Source organism: Ambystoma mexicanum, chromosome 14, assembly GCF_040938575.1.
Source record: "Ambystoma mexicanum isolate Mex_15411 chromosome 14, UKY_AmexF1_1, whole genome shotgun sequence".
Lineage (NCBI taxonomy): Eukaryota > Metazoa > Chordata > Amphibia > Caudata > Ambystomatidae > Ambystoma > Ambystoma mexicanum.
The window spans coordinates 658,277,061-658,291,517 of record NC_090940.1 but is presented as its reverse complement, the minus strand read 5'-3'; the positions used below and the strand labels follow the sequence as shown (position 1 = coordinate 658,291,517).

The following is a 14,457-nucleotide window of genomic DNA, read 5'->3' as shown; positions in this document are numbered from 1 at the left end:
ATCCTCAGGGGGGCTATTGGGTAACGGCCACACCCCCCTGGCCTCATGGGAAGAGTCTCCCCATAGAGGACAAGTGACGACATCTGGAGATTCGTCACGATCCCCAGTTATTTTGTCGAAGTGAAGTAGCATGAAGTATTTCACTTTGATAAAACAACGGTACACCCGCCAATCAGGTTTCAGACCCAGGCACAGCACAGAGGCGGCCCTACTCGACCTCAAAATTCATCTCAATGGCATCCGCGATGCTGCCAAACTAGTCATCCTCCTTCTCCTCGACCTCTCTGCAGCCTTCGACCTTGTTGATCACAACATTCTCTGCCAACACCTCACTACCAAATTTAACTTGCCCAGAAGCCACCAGCTGGATCAAAGCCTTTCTCAGCGAACGATCATCAAAGGTCTTCACAGGATCAGAAGATTCCGACCCCATAACTGTACCCTACGGTGTCCCTCAGGGTTCTTGCATTTCACCCACTCTATACAACATATACACCAAACCCCTGTTTGACCACATCGATAACCTTGCGATCAGCTATACCAACTTCGCTGACCGACACCCACATTTTGCTAACATTAGCTGGTAACCATGCTACTGACTCTGCCAACATAAATCATATCTACGGCATCATTGAGGCCTGGGCGGCGGAACACCATCTATGCCTTAATGATGATAAAACCAAGCTCCTCATAGCAGGCTCACCATACTTTCTCAAACGACTAGACCCCGCCTTTGCATCCTTCTGCATTGACGGAAACACTACCAGCGTCTCAAACCATGTGATAACACTGGGTGTTCACTTAGATGCAGAATTATCTATGCACAAACACGTCAAAGCCTTCGACTCCTCAGCTGCATGCACCACTAAACTCATTAACCTCAGCAGAAAATTTCTATCCACTGACAACTGCCTCACCCTTGCCAGAGCCACTATAGGCAGCAAACTAGACTACTGCGATGCCATCGAAGCAGGCACCTCCTGTAAAAATCTGACCAAACTCCAACTGATCCAAAACAATGCCCTCTGGGCTGTTTGCGGCCTCAGACGCTCAGACCACATCTCTAATGCCAGACGCGACACCCACTGGTTGCCCATCAAAGCACGCATTGATTTTAAGATTCTCTCCCAAACACACAGATGCATCCACAATACTGCACCCTCATTCCTCGCCCAAAGCATCTCCAAAAGCACCAAACTCCCCTGCCAAGTTCCGCATCCACCCTGTCACTAGCCATGCCGAGATTCTCCAATAAAAGAGCTAGGGGCAACAGCTTCACGCTCATTGCCCCCACCCTATGGAATGCCCTACCCCTCCACATCCAAGAGCAGGCTTCCTACCTCAGAGAACTGCTAGGAACCTGGCTGTTTGACAAGTAACCTGATCTTGGGCGCCCCTTGGTCCCCACCTGTCTCTCTGCAACATTTCCCATCATGCTTAAGTATTTCATATTCTTCCCCTGCTCTGTTTCTTAAGTAACCAGCGCTGTGATACTTACGGGTTTGGGCGCTGTCAATACATGTAATAAATAAATAAATACACCCTGCTCTTGCATCGAGTCTTGCTCACACATACTTTGCACTAGGTCGCCTCAATCTCTTCCTTCCGGGGTGTGCCCCTTTTTAGGCTTATTATCTACCGCCTCCTATTCTCCACTCCCGAGCTCCCACCAGTATGAATTCTTCCCCCTACTCCTTTGCCTCCTTGATATTTCACAATCGTTCCTCTTCTTTCCATCCCCTCCTCCTTTATATCCTCTACAGACTCTGTCTTTCCTTGTTCTCCTGTTCTATTGGCATCCACCTCTTATCAATATTTTCTTGCACCATCTATTCTTCTGTCCACCTTCTGCACTCCTTTGTATCCTTTTCATATGGCAATTAAAGTCCTCCAGTTCTCTTCTAACTATTCCACCTTCTTGGCCTCTTTGGGCGTTTTCTTCATTCCACCCTTCTGGGTCTTTCTCTTCCCACCCCGCTCGGTTAATCTCCTCCCAACCTCCTGGACCTTTATCTCTTCAGCCCCGAGGAGCTAGCTCCTCCCCGCCTTCTGGGTCTTTCTCTTCCCATCCCGCTTGATTAGTCTCCTCCCAACCTCCTGGACCTTTATCTCTTCAGCCATGAGGAGCTAGCTCCTCCCCGCTTTCTGGGTCTTTCTCTTCCCATCCCGCTTGATTAGTCTCCTCCCAACCTCCTGGACCTTTATCTCTTCAGCCCTGAGGAGCTAGCTCCTCCCCGCTTTCTGGGGCACTCTTCCCATCCCGCTCAGTTAATCTCCTCCCAACCTCCTGGACCTTTATCTCTTCACCCCTGAGGAGGTTGCTCCTCCCCGCCTTCTGGGTCTTTCTGTCGGAGCCCTCTTGGTCTTGCTCCTCCCAACCTTCAAGATCTTTATCTCTCTGTGCCTTCCTTCTCCCAGTCTCGCTGCTCTCGCAATGTTGGGAGTCTTAATTTCCAACCTTAGAATCTTTGTTTACACAGCCTCCTGCCTCCTCTCGTCCACCGTACAATCCCCTGCTCTTTCTCCAGCTTCATCTCTTCACCTCTCCAGCAAGCCCTGAATGAGCTCTTGGTCCTTGGGTTTCTACATGGTCCTGGCCCGTCGTCAGCCTTTCGCTGTTGTAAGGAGACCTGGGCATGGTAGAGATGATGAGGATTGGCTCTCAGGCTCTTTACTTGGGGATGGCTTACTGTCTTTAGTGTGTGACTTGGGATGACTCATCGCGCCCTTAGGGCAGGCGTCCATCTTCCTGTCACTCGCTGGCCCTTTCTTCCAGCCTCTGTCTGGTTGAAGGGAGCTTGAGAGTTCAGGTTTGGGATATGGAACTCGGAAGCTGTAGTTCTCTGTGGCAGTGCAGGTCTCTAGTGTTTGCTGGACTGCAGCTTCAAGAACCACCTTGACCCTCTTGGCATTACTCGGGTCCCTCTTTCTCTTGGTAGCTTTGGGAGCAGTTTCTGCACCCATGTGAAGGGAGCGGAGTGTGCAGGTGTTCCCGGCTCTGCAGGACCGCCTCTCCCCGATCTTATGGGGACTGGTGCATCTACAGTTGCCCTGTGGTGCTACCCTGCTCTCCGCACGGGCATGGGTAATGTAGCCAAGGCATCCTCCCCTTGCTGCCCCTGGGTCGACCATCCTCCTTCGCTTGCGCACAGGACTTCATATTTATTAAAATGCAAATCGACAACCAATTACAATATTGAGAAAATGAGCAGAGCAATCAAAGAGGAAAGAAAGGATGAGTAGAGTAACTACGGCGTGCATCTATTTAATCGGAAGGAATGCTACACACGGATAGATATGTTTAAGCGGGTTATGAAGCGCAGCTTTGGGGTGTAGTCGGGTGGTATGGGAGGAGGGGCAGAAAGCTGCGGGATGGGGCACCAGTGTTGGTTTCTTCTGGCATTTAAATGATGTCCAGAACCGCTTGTGCAATAGGAAAAGACAAGTTTGGGAAAGAGATGGGGGTGCTTGCATCTCCTGACTTTTAACGTCAACCCATCAGACATTTCTACAGGCTGTATTTCCTACAGGCTATTACATAAAGAACCTTCTCACTGTTAATGTCTGCATGCTTCTGTTTTCAATGACACCCTGTTTTCTTGTGTTTTCCAGCTGTTTATATGTGTGAAATGGAGCGTCATGACCCTGAACTATTCCAGGAGGGGGGCAAGGGAGTTGCGTGCCCCCCAGAGAGTCTCCTGCCCGCTGCTGTGGGGGTGACTTATGAACTCTGCGCTGGGATCATAGACCACCCCGACCTGTCCTTGGAGGAGACCGCCTGCAGGGAAATCTTGGAAGAGTGCGGCTACGAGGTTCCAGTTGGGAATTTGAAGCGAGTCTCTTCCTACAGGTGGGCACCTCGCTGCCTTCTCATATTGTATATGCAGTGTTGGGCTACTCAAGGGCGGTCTTGGGGCGCTTTGCGCGCCATGAGCTGTTACTTATGGTTTGCGCCATGCTACACTCAAGCCACACTACTGCACACTGGGGCAATTTCTGCTTGGGGGCAAAGAATGGTTCACGTTTGTACTGTACCTGGGTGAAGTTGGTGGAAACCGAGGTTTGCTCCCTGATCACATAAAGGAAATAGTGTTACACTACCAATCTGCCGACTGCGGCAGCAGGACAACGCAGACCGAGTCCCCTGCAGAATTTAGAACAACCGTGGCGGCCATCTTAGCCTGGAGCCAATGCTCCGACCCAAGATACGAGATCCCGGCTGATCTTACTTGCATGAGGTGAACCCTGACATCCTGGAGGGTCGCTGTGTGCAATGGATGCGCTCTTGATGTAATGAGGACCCAGACAGGTGAAGACATGGGCCTTAAGTGAGGCCATAGAGGGGGCCAGCTTTGCCTGCCGGCCCCCTGATGACACAAAGGAAATAGTATAACACCCACCAATCTGCTGACTGTGGAGGTGGGACAACGCAGACCGAGTCCGCTGCAGCACTTGGAACAGCCGTGGCATTGGTGGCAGAGCTGTATTTCTTTTATGTTGACAGACTAGGCAAATATGGTTGCCTCACCTACATCTCACGGGTTTAAGCATCTAATTGATTTGATATGATTTGGCATTTATCTTGCTCACATCCTCACAGAGCCAGAAACCTGCATCTAGGCACAGATGTTAATCTTCTGAAGCGGCAAGTGGAAGCAACACAAAGGCAGAGGCGATTCATTTGATCTGAATTGAAGAGTCATGTTAGCATGGCCATCAGACAGTGGACCGCATGGCCATCAGACAGTGGACCGCATGGCCATCAGACAGTGGACCCCATGGCCATCAGACAGTGGACCCCATGGCTATCAGACAGTGGACCGCATGGCTATCCGAAAGTGGACCGCATGGCCATCAGACAGTGGACCCCATGGCTATCAGACAGTGGACCGCATGGCCATCAGACAGTGGACCGCATGGCTATCAGACAGTGGACCCCATGGCTATCAGACAGTGGACCGCATGGCTATCCGAAAGTGGACCGCATGGCCATCAGACAGTGGACCATGGTAGGACTAATCTGCTGCCAAACTTAGCAGTTGATAGTTTTTTGATACCAGTTCAGTTTCTTTAAGATTTGCAAGGCAACCCATAGAAAGGTCCCGGGCAAGCTTGCTAACATTATTAGTCCTTTTTGACTCTTTGACCCCTATGCTCACCTGGCATGAACTGGCACAACTATCTTCTATTTAGTACAAAAAGAAGGTGGGTGAGGCGCGCACTCCCGGTCCTGGTCAATTGAACCTGTTGCAAAAAATAAATAGCTGGGTCACATCCCAATATGGACAAATATTCACAGGGTTAGATCCCTTCTGCTGCAAATCAGGTACTCAGTATTAACAGGGTTAGATCCCTTGCTGCAAATCAGGTACTCAGTAATAACAGGGTTAGATCCCTCAGCTGCAGTTCTGAATGCTATGGGAGTCCCGGGCTCCAGAGGCAGCGCCACGGGGTGACTGTGCCCCACTTTGGAGAATCATAAAGATGGTTCTCTCCCCTCCCCCAAATTTGTGAAGGACTTGTGCTTTGGAGGGGTGTCGGTTGCTGGTCACCTGAACAGAAAAAAACGTTTTCACTACAGCTACCAGAATCCTTTGAGTCTAATTAGACACACCTGCTCAACAGCCTCCCTGATGATTATTTGAGATAAGAAAGCGCTAGGAGGAGAACAACTACAGACCACAGAACTGCAGCTGAGGGATCTAACCCTGTTATTACTGAGTACCTGATTTGCAGCAAGGGATCTAACCCTGTTAATACTGAGTACCTGATTTGCAGCAGAAGGGATCTAACCCTGTGAATATTTGTCCATTTTGGGATGTGACCCAGCTACTTATTTTTTGCAACAGGTTCAATTGACCAGGACCGGGAGTGCGCGCCTCACCCACCTTCTTTTTTGTACTGAATGCTATGGGAGTCCCGGGCTCCAGAGGCAGCGCCACGGGGTGACTGTGCCCCACTTTGGAGAATCATAAAGATGGTTCTCTCCCCTCCCCCAAATTTGGGAAGGACTTGTGCTTTGGAGGGGTGTCGGTTGCTGGTCACCTGAACAGAAAAAAACGTTTTCACTACAGCTAGCAGAATCCTTTGAGTCTAATTAGACACACCTGCTCAACAGCCTCCCTGATGATTATTTGAGATAAGAAAGCGCTAGGAGGAGAACAACTACAGACCACAGAACTGCAGCTGAGGGATCTAACCCTGTTATTACTGAGTACCTGATTTGCAGCAAGGGATCTAACCCTGTTAATACTGAGTACCTGATTTGCAGCAGAAGGGATCTAACCCTGTGAATATTTGTCCATTTTTGGATGTGACCCAGCTACTTATTTTTTGCAACAGGTTCAATTGACCAGGACCGGGAGTGCGCGCCTCACCCACCTTCTTTTTGGTATCTTCTATTTAGATGTTTCATACTCTGCTGCTGGAGGAGCACATCTGTGCACAGCCAGCCCTCAATATATTCAGGCTGTTCAAATCTTGGTTCTTCTCCAAAGCCTTCTACTAATCGTCTCTCCTTCATTGGCCATTTTACTGGGCACGTGGATGTTTTTTGTTGCTCTGCTATGGCTTATATGTATCCAAAATAAAGAAACTGGAGAATATTCGATTCAAAAGCAACTGGGGGGCAGATTTCATCTGCTGTATCGATTCGTTCCCAGGCTTCTGTTGGAAGACTATTGCGGAAGAGGATGATGGGAAGAAGTGGCCCCATTGGAAGGCATTCCTGGTTGGTGTCCTCTTCTGGGGAAGGTGAGCTGCAGATGTAGTGGTGAGGGCTCATGCAGGAGGAGCTCTTACCGCAGGTCCCATGGCAAGATTTGGAAGGAACTCTTGTGGTCCTCCCATGAAGGACCGAAGGTTATTTGAAGAACATAGCTTGTACACCATGAGTCTGTGACTTTCACCGTCAAAATACGTGTTTTCCTAATCAAACGGTTGGACACAGGGATCTAATTTAGGTATAATGTGCCGCAGAAGATCATCATTCTGGGGGATCTGCAGTATTACTTTATGTATTTCAATCTATCGGTGTAATGAAGTTACATTAATATGGAATTGTCAATGATATCATCTACACAGACCGCAAAGTCATTGAGTAATTGGGTAGAGTATGTTTGGGCTGCTCGTGTTGAAGACGCTCAACACAGACTTTCGTGATATCTGATCTGGGAAAGGTCAACTATCATTGACTAATAGTGGGACAACTGCCATTAACCGTACAGTATCAAACAGGTCACCCAATACACCTACCCCCCCCCACCCAGGCTCCGCCCAGCAACCCACGCTTCGCGGCCCACAGCCATGACATTAGTTTCCCTATATCCATGCAACTACAGAATCGGCTCTAGAACCACACTAGGCTGCACGCAATTAACACGCCTCTTGGCCCGCAGCCCCTATATCACCTGCCTGGAAACTACGCAACTACAGAATCGACTCTAGATCCCCACTAGGCCGCACGCAACTAGTACAACGCCTCTCTGCCGCAGCCCCAACATCAGCTGCCTGGTATCTACGCAATTGCGCAACCTCAGAATTGGCTCCAGATTCTTCCGACGCCGCGTGCAACACTCACAATGTTGCACGAATAGAAGCAACCTTCCCCTGACGCACGTACAGCTCTCAAGACTGGCCCCCAGACTACCCCTGTCCACTGAAAATGCCTGCTTGCTGATAACCTGTATGCCTAACACCAATGCATACATGCCTCTTGTAACTACTTGTCCGCCTACTACCAATGCCCACTTGCCTAACGCCAGTTCCTTGACCTATGCTAGCGTCTAAATATCAATCAACGGCATGCACAATGCCAATGCATGTAGGCCCAGTGATAACCGACCCATTGCCACTGTCATGACCCCGCCTGTTGTTTGTGTGCTCTCTGACAATGCCCCATGCCCTCTCAGTCTATCTGTACGCCCACTGCCACTGCGCCCCCATCCAGCATGGACACCCAGCCCCCCGACCCACTTCCAACCACAGAGAATTAGCTGCCCCCAAGATCCCCTTGCTCAAACTAGCCTTCATCAATGTCCAATCCCTGCCAGCCCACGCTCTCGTCATCCTCAACCTCCTAACAGCCAATAGCCTTGATGCGCTAGCAATCACGGAAACTTGGCTCCATGCGGCCGCAGGACCAGCTCTCTCCCTCGTCATACCACCAGGCTACACCATCCTCAGGAGTGACAGACTGAACTCCAAAGGAGGCGGAGTAGCCATTATCAGCAAAGTCCACCTATGCATCAGACAAGCCAACACCTCCCTTAACAACAACTGTGACATCCTCTCACTAACAATTCCCATATCCCGATCCAACACCATCACCGGCCACCTAGTCTACCGGCCACCCGGCCCCATCCTCCCTTTTGAAGAAGACCTTCTTCAAATCTTACAAGAAAACACCAAACCGTCCTCACAAATACTCCTCCTGGGCGACCTGAACCTAGTCCTCAATGGCCTCAATGACACATCAGCCACTTCTCTCGCCAACTCATTATCCACAGTTGGCTTTAGTCACTGCATACACAGCCCGACACACAACAAAGGACGCTCCTTAGACTGGATAGCCGACCTAGACTGCCACATCACTATCACATCAAACACCCCATGCCCATGGTCAGACCACCATATCATCCAGTTCAGCATCCCCATCAGTCGACAAACCACTCCTACCATCCCGATGCCCCCCCCAGCCCGCAGTGCCCACAAGCTCACTAAAGAAAACCTCCTGCCTTATCTAGAAGCCCTCAACCCAGCTATCCTAACCAGCCTTGGCACAAACAATCTGGTAGACCTATATACTAAAACTCTAGCTAATGCTATCTAAACGATCGCCCATTAGCTCCCAAAAAATCCAAACCACTAGCTCACCCCAACTACTGGTTTACTCAAGATCTCTCTGAACTCAGAGCAAAAAAGAGGCAATCTGCAATCTCCTGGAGAAACCTACCCTCCGACACAACACAAACAAGAATTCCTGATCTTATCCAAACAATAAAAAAATGCAGTCATCCAAGCCAAAGCCAATACGTTCAATTCCGGAATAGTCAACACAACCTCTAATACCAGAGAATTATTCTCCATCCTCAAGGAACTTGACTCCCCAGTTGCCCCGCCATCCCCGCTCTAGTGCGACAGCATCCAGAGCGCCATGTTAAATAAAATCAGCTTACTCCAAAACAAAATCATTGCCAAACGAAACACCCTGAACCACTCCAAACAACCCACCCTGACAGACCCACTGCCCGGAGGACATCCACTCTGCCCCTCCCAACACACCACCGCTATTCAAATTCAATACCATCTCTGACCAAGACACCCTAAACATCCTGAAAAGTCTTAAACCATCAAAATGCTAGGGCAACATATGCTCAGCCCCCCTGATCAAAGACTGCGCCAAACTTTGGCCCTGATCATCTCGGCAGTCATAAATTCCTCCTTCACCTCAAGCTTGGTACCCGCAAGCCTCAAAGAAGCATGGGTCTTACTGCTCCTAAAAAATAAAAAAAATAATAACAAAAAAAAAGCCCTTGATCCAACATCCCCCAAAAACTCTTGTTTAACAAGCCGGAAAAGCTTTGCCATGTGTGCCTGGGTGCTACGTTGGATGCAGCAGGCGTTATCGGAGGGAATCGGTAAGAGGACGAGCTAAAGATACGCCGGCAGTAGTAGGTAAGTATATGCGTAAAATAGAGTTAAAATACCGGCGCAGGTTATGCTAAAGCAACCGCTGGGTGCTCAGTAAGGAAGAACGAGTTTGTGATCATGAAGTTCATGGAGGTGTTATAGAAAAAGAAATTAATGTGTGAATGAGGCGCATGCGCTTCAGAATGCAGCAGAGTAACGGGGGTGAGAATCTAGTCCGTGTTAAGTGGAAATGACGTGTATGAGCAAGGACAGGCATTTCTTGATGATGGTTTAGCAAATATGTCAGTGATTTTAGTCTCCTTACCTTCCAGAATGGGTGGTTTGCGCAGCTCTGAAAAGTAGAGAAGTGGACGCGTCCCAGGGAGAGTACGTTGTTTCTTGATAGTATAGTGGTGAATGGCTAAAAGTGGGCATATACAGATTATGGTCTGGTACGCCGTACGTTCCCGGACATGCCCAGACCGGTGAAGACATGGTCCTTGACCCTTGGAGGGAGCCAGCTGGTCCCCTCCCCCCTTGTGGTCTCCCTCATATAGCCACCCCCAGGGTCAGGATCAGGTAGCGACTGCCGTCCCCTGGCCACATGAGGAGAGACCACCCCCGGGAAAGGATTGAAGACATCATCAGATTCATCCCAGTGTAGATAGGAGAAGAGACACAGAGAGGAGGGTGAATAAGAGAGGAGACATGCGAGTGAGGAAAATGTTAGGAAACTGACATCGAGAGGAGAAAGTGAGCAGGACAATCAGACTAACCTGCTGGGTCATCTTGGAAGTCCCTGGGGGAGTCGCAGAGATAAGGCTGCAACGTTTAGGTCTGCCTTAGGAACAGGATCGACCAGGCCGTAGGGGTACCCTGGCTCTAGTGAATTTGGCACTACAACTTGTTGGAGTAGAGAGGGAGGGGTAGGGAAGTGGGAGCCCCCCTGAACGTCTGAAGTGTAGGAGGATCCCATTTGGAGCACGAGCCCCAAAGTATCTTTATTTGTACATTTTGATCATAAAAACTGAAAACGTAGTGATTGTTGTCTTTTGACGTATTGAGCAGCCTGTCCCGTATAGCAACCAGACCTTCCTCGCAATCCAGCCAGGAGGATCGTGCCAGCCCACTGCTTCCTGATCCAGGACTATAATACCCCAGTTCACAGATTAGGGATACTGTGCCCTTCTCTCTCTTGGCAACGGGTACGGTGCACTCCCGACCAGCATGCACCTGGTCTCTCTTTAGGTGCCCAGGTGGCTCAAGCCTCTAGGGACCCTCTTACGGTTCTGCCCTCGCTGTTGACTCATACTCCACAGATGACTGCACGCCCCGGAGACCTTTATTCAAGTAGGACTCTTGCCCAGTTGTAGGCCCACAGTACTGGCCTCGTATTCCTGCCCTCCTTCCACTTTTGGTGCTTCTAGTTCCTTTGCACTGGAGCTTGGTCTGGTGCTGCTCTCCCCACTGCACTGCCTCACCTTTGCTGCCTTGCTTATCCCCAAATGTGGCCGATTTCTGCTTTTAGAAGTGGCTTTGTATTGCTCGTCCTACTCCCATTAATGAGCCTCTCCTCGGTCCATGGATCCGTGTGGAATCCCCTCTTTATGGGACCTTGGGATTGGTTTGTTTGTATTTTTTCCTCATTTTCCCTTCCTTGTGTGGGTCCTTGGGATACCAAGCATTCATCCTGCCGGCCGGCCATCTGTCTGTCCGATGGAAGCTCTGCCTTACTACCGGCTGTACTCTGTGATTGTGGGCCTCACCTCTCCCGGGGGCGCCTCTGGGGGGTTCCTTCCTTCCTTCCTTCCTTCCTTCCTTCCTTCCTTCCTTCCTTCCTTCCTTCCTTCCTTCCTTCCTTCCTTCCTTCCTTCCTTCCTTCCTTCCTTCCTTCCTTCCTTCCTTCCTTCCTTCCTTCCTTCCTTCCTTCCTTCTTGAGAGTAGTTCTCTTCGCTGACGAAGAAAGGTGATCCCAGGATGCCTTGTGATTCCTCCTTCTCCCTCCCTTCCTGGTCTGTATTCATTTTCCACCAAGACTCTGAGTTGGCGTACGGACGTGTGGTGTAGGTCCCTGTTTAGGCAAGCTTGGCCATCGGTCACTCTGGTTTGTGGGGTCTTCGAGGGGTACATCCAATGCCAAAGTGACATGGTCCCTTCCTTTAGAAGGATTGACCTTCTGCGCCTTCAAGGAGACACAAGCAATTGGATTTTGTCCCCAAGGAGCATGTTCTGCAACCAGCCCTAGAGGTCTCAGAGTACATGTTACATCGCCCAGGCCGGCATGGGCTTGTGATGTAGGAGGAGCTCCTCAACTCCCATCCTGTACCACCTTTGGTAGCTCACTGAGTTCCACATGGTTTCTTTGAAATAAATTACTAAATGGTCATTTTTTACAGCTGGGCAATACCATAGGCCAGTTTACCTGGGGACAGTGTCTCGGCCTGGCCTTGGCACAAAGTCTGACCCATATTTGCTACAGCAACCATGTATTTCGGGCTTTCGGTTGCCCATGGCATGTCATGCTGCATGACAGAAGAGCTGTGCTTGGAAGGTATAATGGGTGGTCTTTCACTACTCCTTTGTTGGTCAAATGCTCTAATCGTGTCAGCACGTAGGCAGGAGGGAAGGAAGTATTCAGAACGAAATGGCCGACTAGATCCGCGGAGCAGGAAACCTTGAGCTGAATCACTTTATAATGACATGATCATGATTCAGTTTAAAATAAGTTATGAGATATTGAAGGGTTTTGTGGAAAACATCAGGCTGAATAAAGCATGTCCAGTGCGCTTTCGAAGCTTAAAGTAAGACCATGGGCCTCATTACAAGTGTGGCGGTCTGGAAACAAGGGTTCCGGTAAGCTCACTGGCACCCTTGTTTCCAGCCCGCCACACTATGAGTCTGCCTGCCTGACGGGCGCAGCGGCTACGATATGCAGATTCGTCACAGGAACACCGACACCATTATTCGACTCTACGGGAATGGGGACTTAAGAAATCTGGCGCCTGACTTCCCGCTCCGCCAGGACTTGTAATGTCCCGGTGACACCAGGAAGCCAGGTGGTGGATTCGGTGTCACAGGTATGGCGGCAACCTCATAATGAGGACCCATGTCATTTTCTTATCATGAAAGGGGCGTGCCTTTAATGCAGAATGTACAATTCAGTCTATTTTTTTTTTTAAGTCCAGCCTTTACCATTGTTTAAGTAAAGCCACTTAACCCTGTTGAACAGTGTTGTAGAATTTGAAGGATGTGAGAGCACCAGGAATTGAGGCGGTCACACACAATATCTATAATAGGAGGCAGAACACTGAGAGCAAAACGTTGTGCCCACTGGGGTCGTAAAGTTGCGCATACTGAGGTCGTAACGTTGAGCACCCTGCGGACATTACGCCTCAAGGGTGCTCAATATTATGTTGAGCACCCTGCGAGTGTAGCATTGAGAACTATGGGGATGAAACGTTGAGAACCCTGGGAGCATAACGTGAAGGGCTTAACATTGACCTCACAACAGGAATAATGGTGATCTCCGTAACATACCATTCAGCACCATACAGGCTTAACGTTGAGCACCCTACAGGCATAACTGTAAGCAGCCCGTAGTACTGTGAGCAGCATGGTGACATAACGCTGAGCTGTCTGTGGGCATAAGGGGCAAACCCTAGCGGCATAACACTGAGTAGCCTGGTGGCATAACAATGAGCACCCTGGAGGCATAACATTGAGCATCCATCTGGCAAAACGGTGAGCATCCTGAGAGCATAGCACTGAGCTGCCTGTGGGCCTAACGATGATGGCCACCCTGGAAGCATAACAGTGACAATCCTGAGAGCATACCACTAAGCTTCCTGCGGCCATAACAATGATGGCCGCCCTGGAGGCATAATAGTGAGCATCCTGAGAGCATAGCACTGAGCTGCCTGCGGCCCTAACAATGATGGCCACCCTGGAAGCATAACAGTGAGCATCCTGAGAGCATAGCACTGAGCTGCCTGTGGGCCTAACGATGATGGCCGCCCTGGAAGCAGAACAGTGAGCATCAGTGGCGTAACACAAAATGTGGGGGCCCCCCTGCGAGCCATGCTGAGGCCCCCCCCCCAACTCAGCAACAAATCACGGGTCGTGCCACACTCTGGGACAGCCTAGATTATCACGCTTGCGTAATACGCACAAATGTGCTGTTGAAGGGGTATGCCACACACTGCACTAGGAGAAAGATATAAATGTGTTTTAATGCAATATACAGCACACTTTCTGAGAAAAACTGGCTAAAAAGCCCGAGTGTTTGCAATGGTTTTGTAGGGTAACACCAATCCAATACATGCAAGTCACCAACAGTGCACAAGGACATGAATGCTTTGCTATTAAAAATGCCATGCCACAATGAAACCATATCCACTGCCTACACAATGTAGACCAGTGTAATAACATTACAGTAAAGCATGCCAGGCCACATTTAGACACACCTAGACTGGTTGCACCAAAATGCCAGTTGAAGCAATAACACTCATCAAGAAGAGAACACACATTCAAGCCCAGGTCTCTGTGGACTTCAACAACACAGCCAAACTCTTTATAATCTGTAAGTAACTGGTCAATCCTGTTGCGGGTTTTACCTCTCCTGTTCCCTCACAGGCCCTCTGTATGGCTCTGTTCTCTCACTTCTCTGCTAAAACTCAGGACTTCCAGTCCCCCATCTCCTCTTTCTCTCTTGGCCCCCCATTGGCCAGCTCTACATCTCTTCCTCCTTTCTCCTCTTTCTCTCTTACAACACCTGACGAGGTTTCTAGACAGATCTGATCTTTGAATTTGTTGTCCAAACAGGTGCTC

The 14,457-nt window shown here is 49.7% G+C and overlaps 1 protein-coding gene across 2 annotated transcripts in view; it reads left to right on the top strand.

Moving 5' to 3' along the window:
• The window catches only part of NUDT14 (nudix hydrolase 14), a 263,867-nt gene that overhangs the window by 189,645 nt on the left and 59,765 nt on the right, over window positions 1-14,457 (top strand). For both annotated transcript variants that reach the window (XM_069638200.1, XM_069638199.1), the window contains exon 4: window positions 3,613-3,850. In XM_069638200.1, coding sequence (XP_069494301.1) covers window positions 3,613-3,850 — 238 coding nt within the window. The remainder of the gene's footprint in view (window positions 1-3,612; window positions 3,851-14,457) is intronic.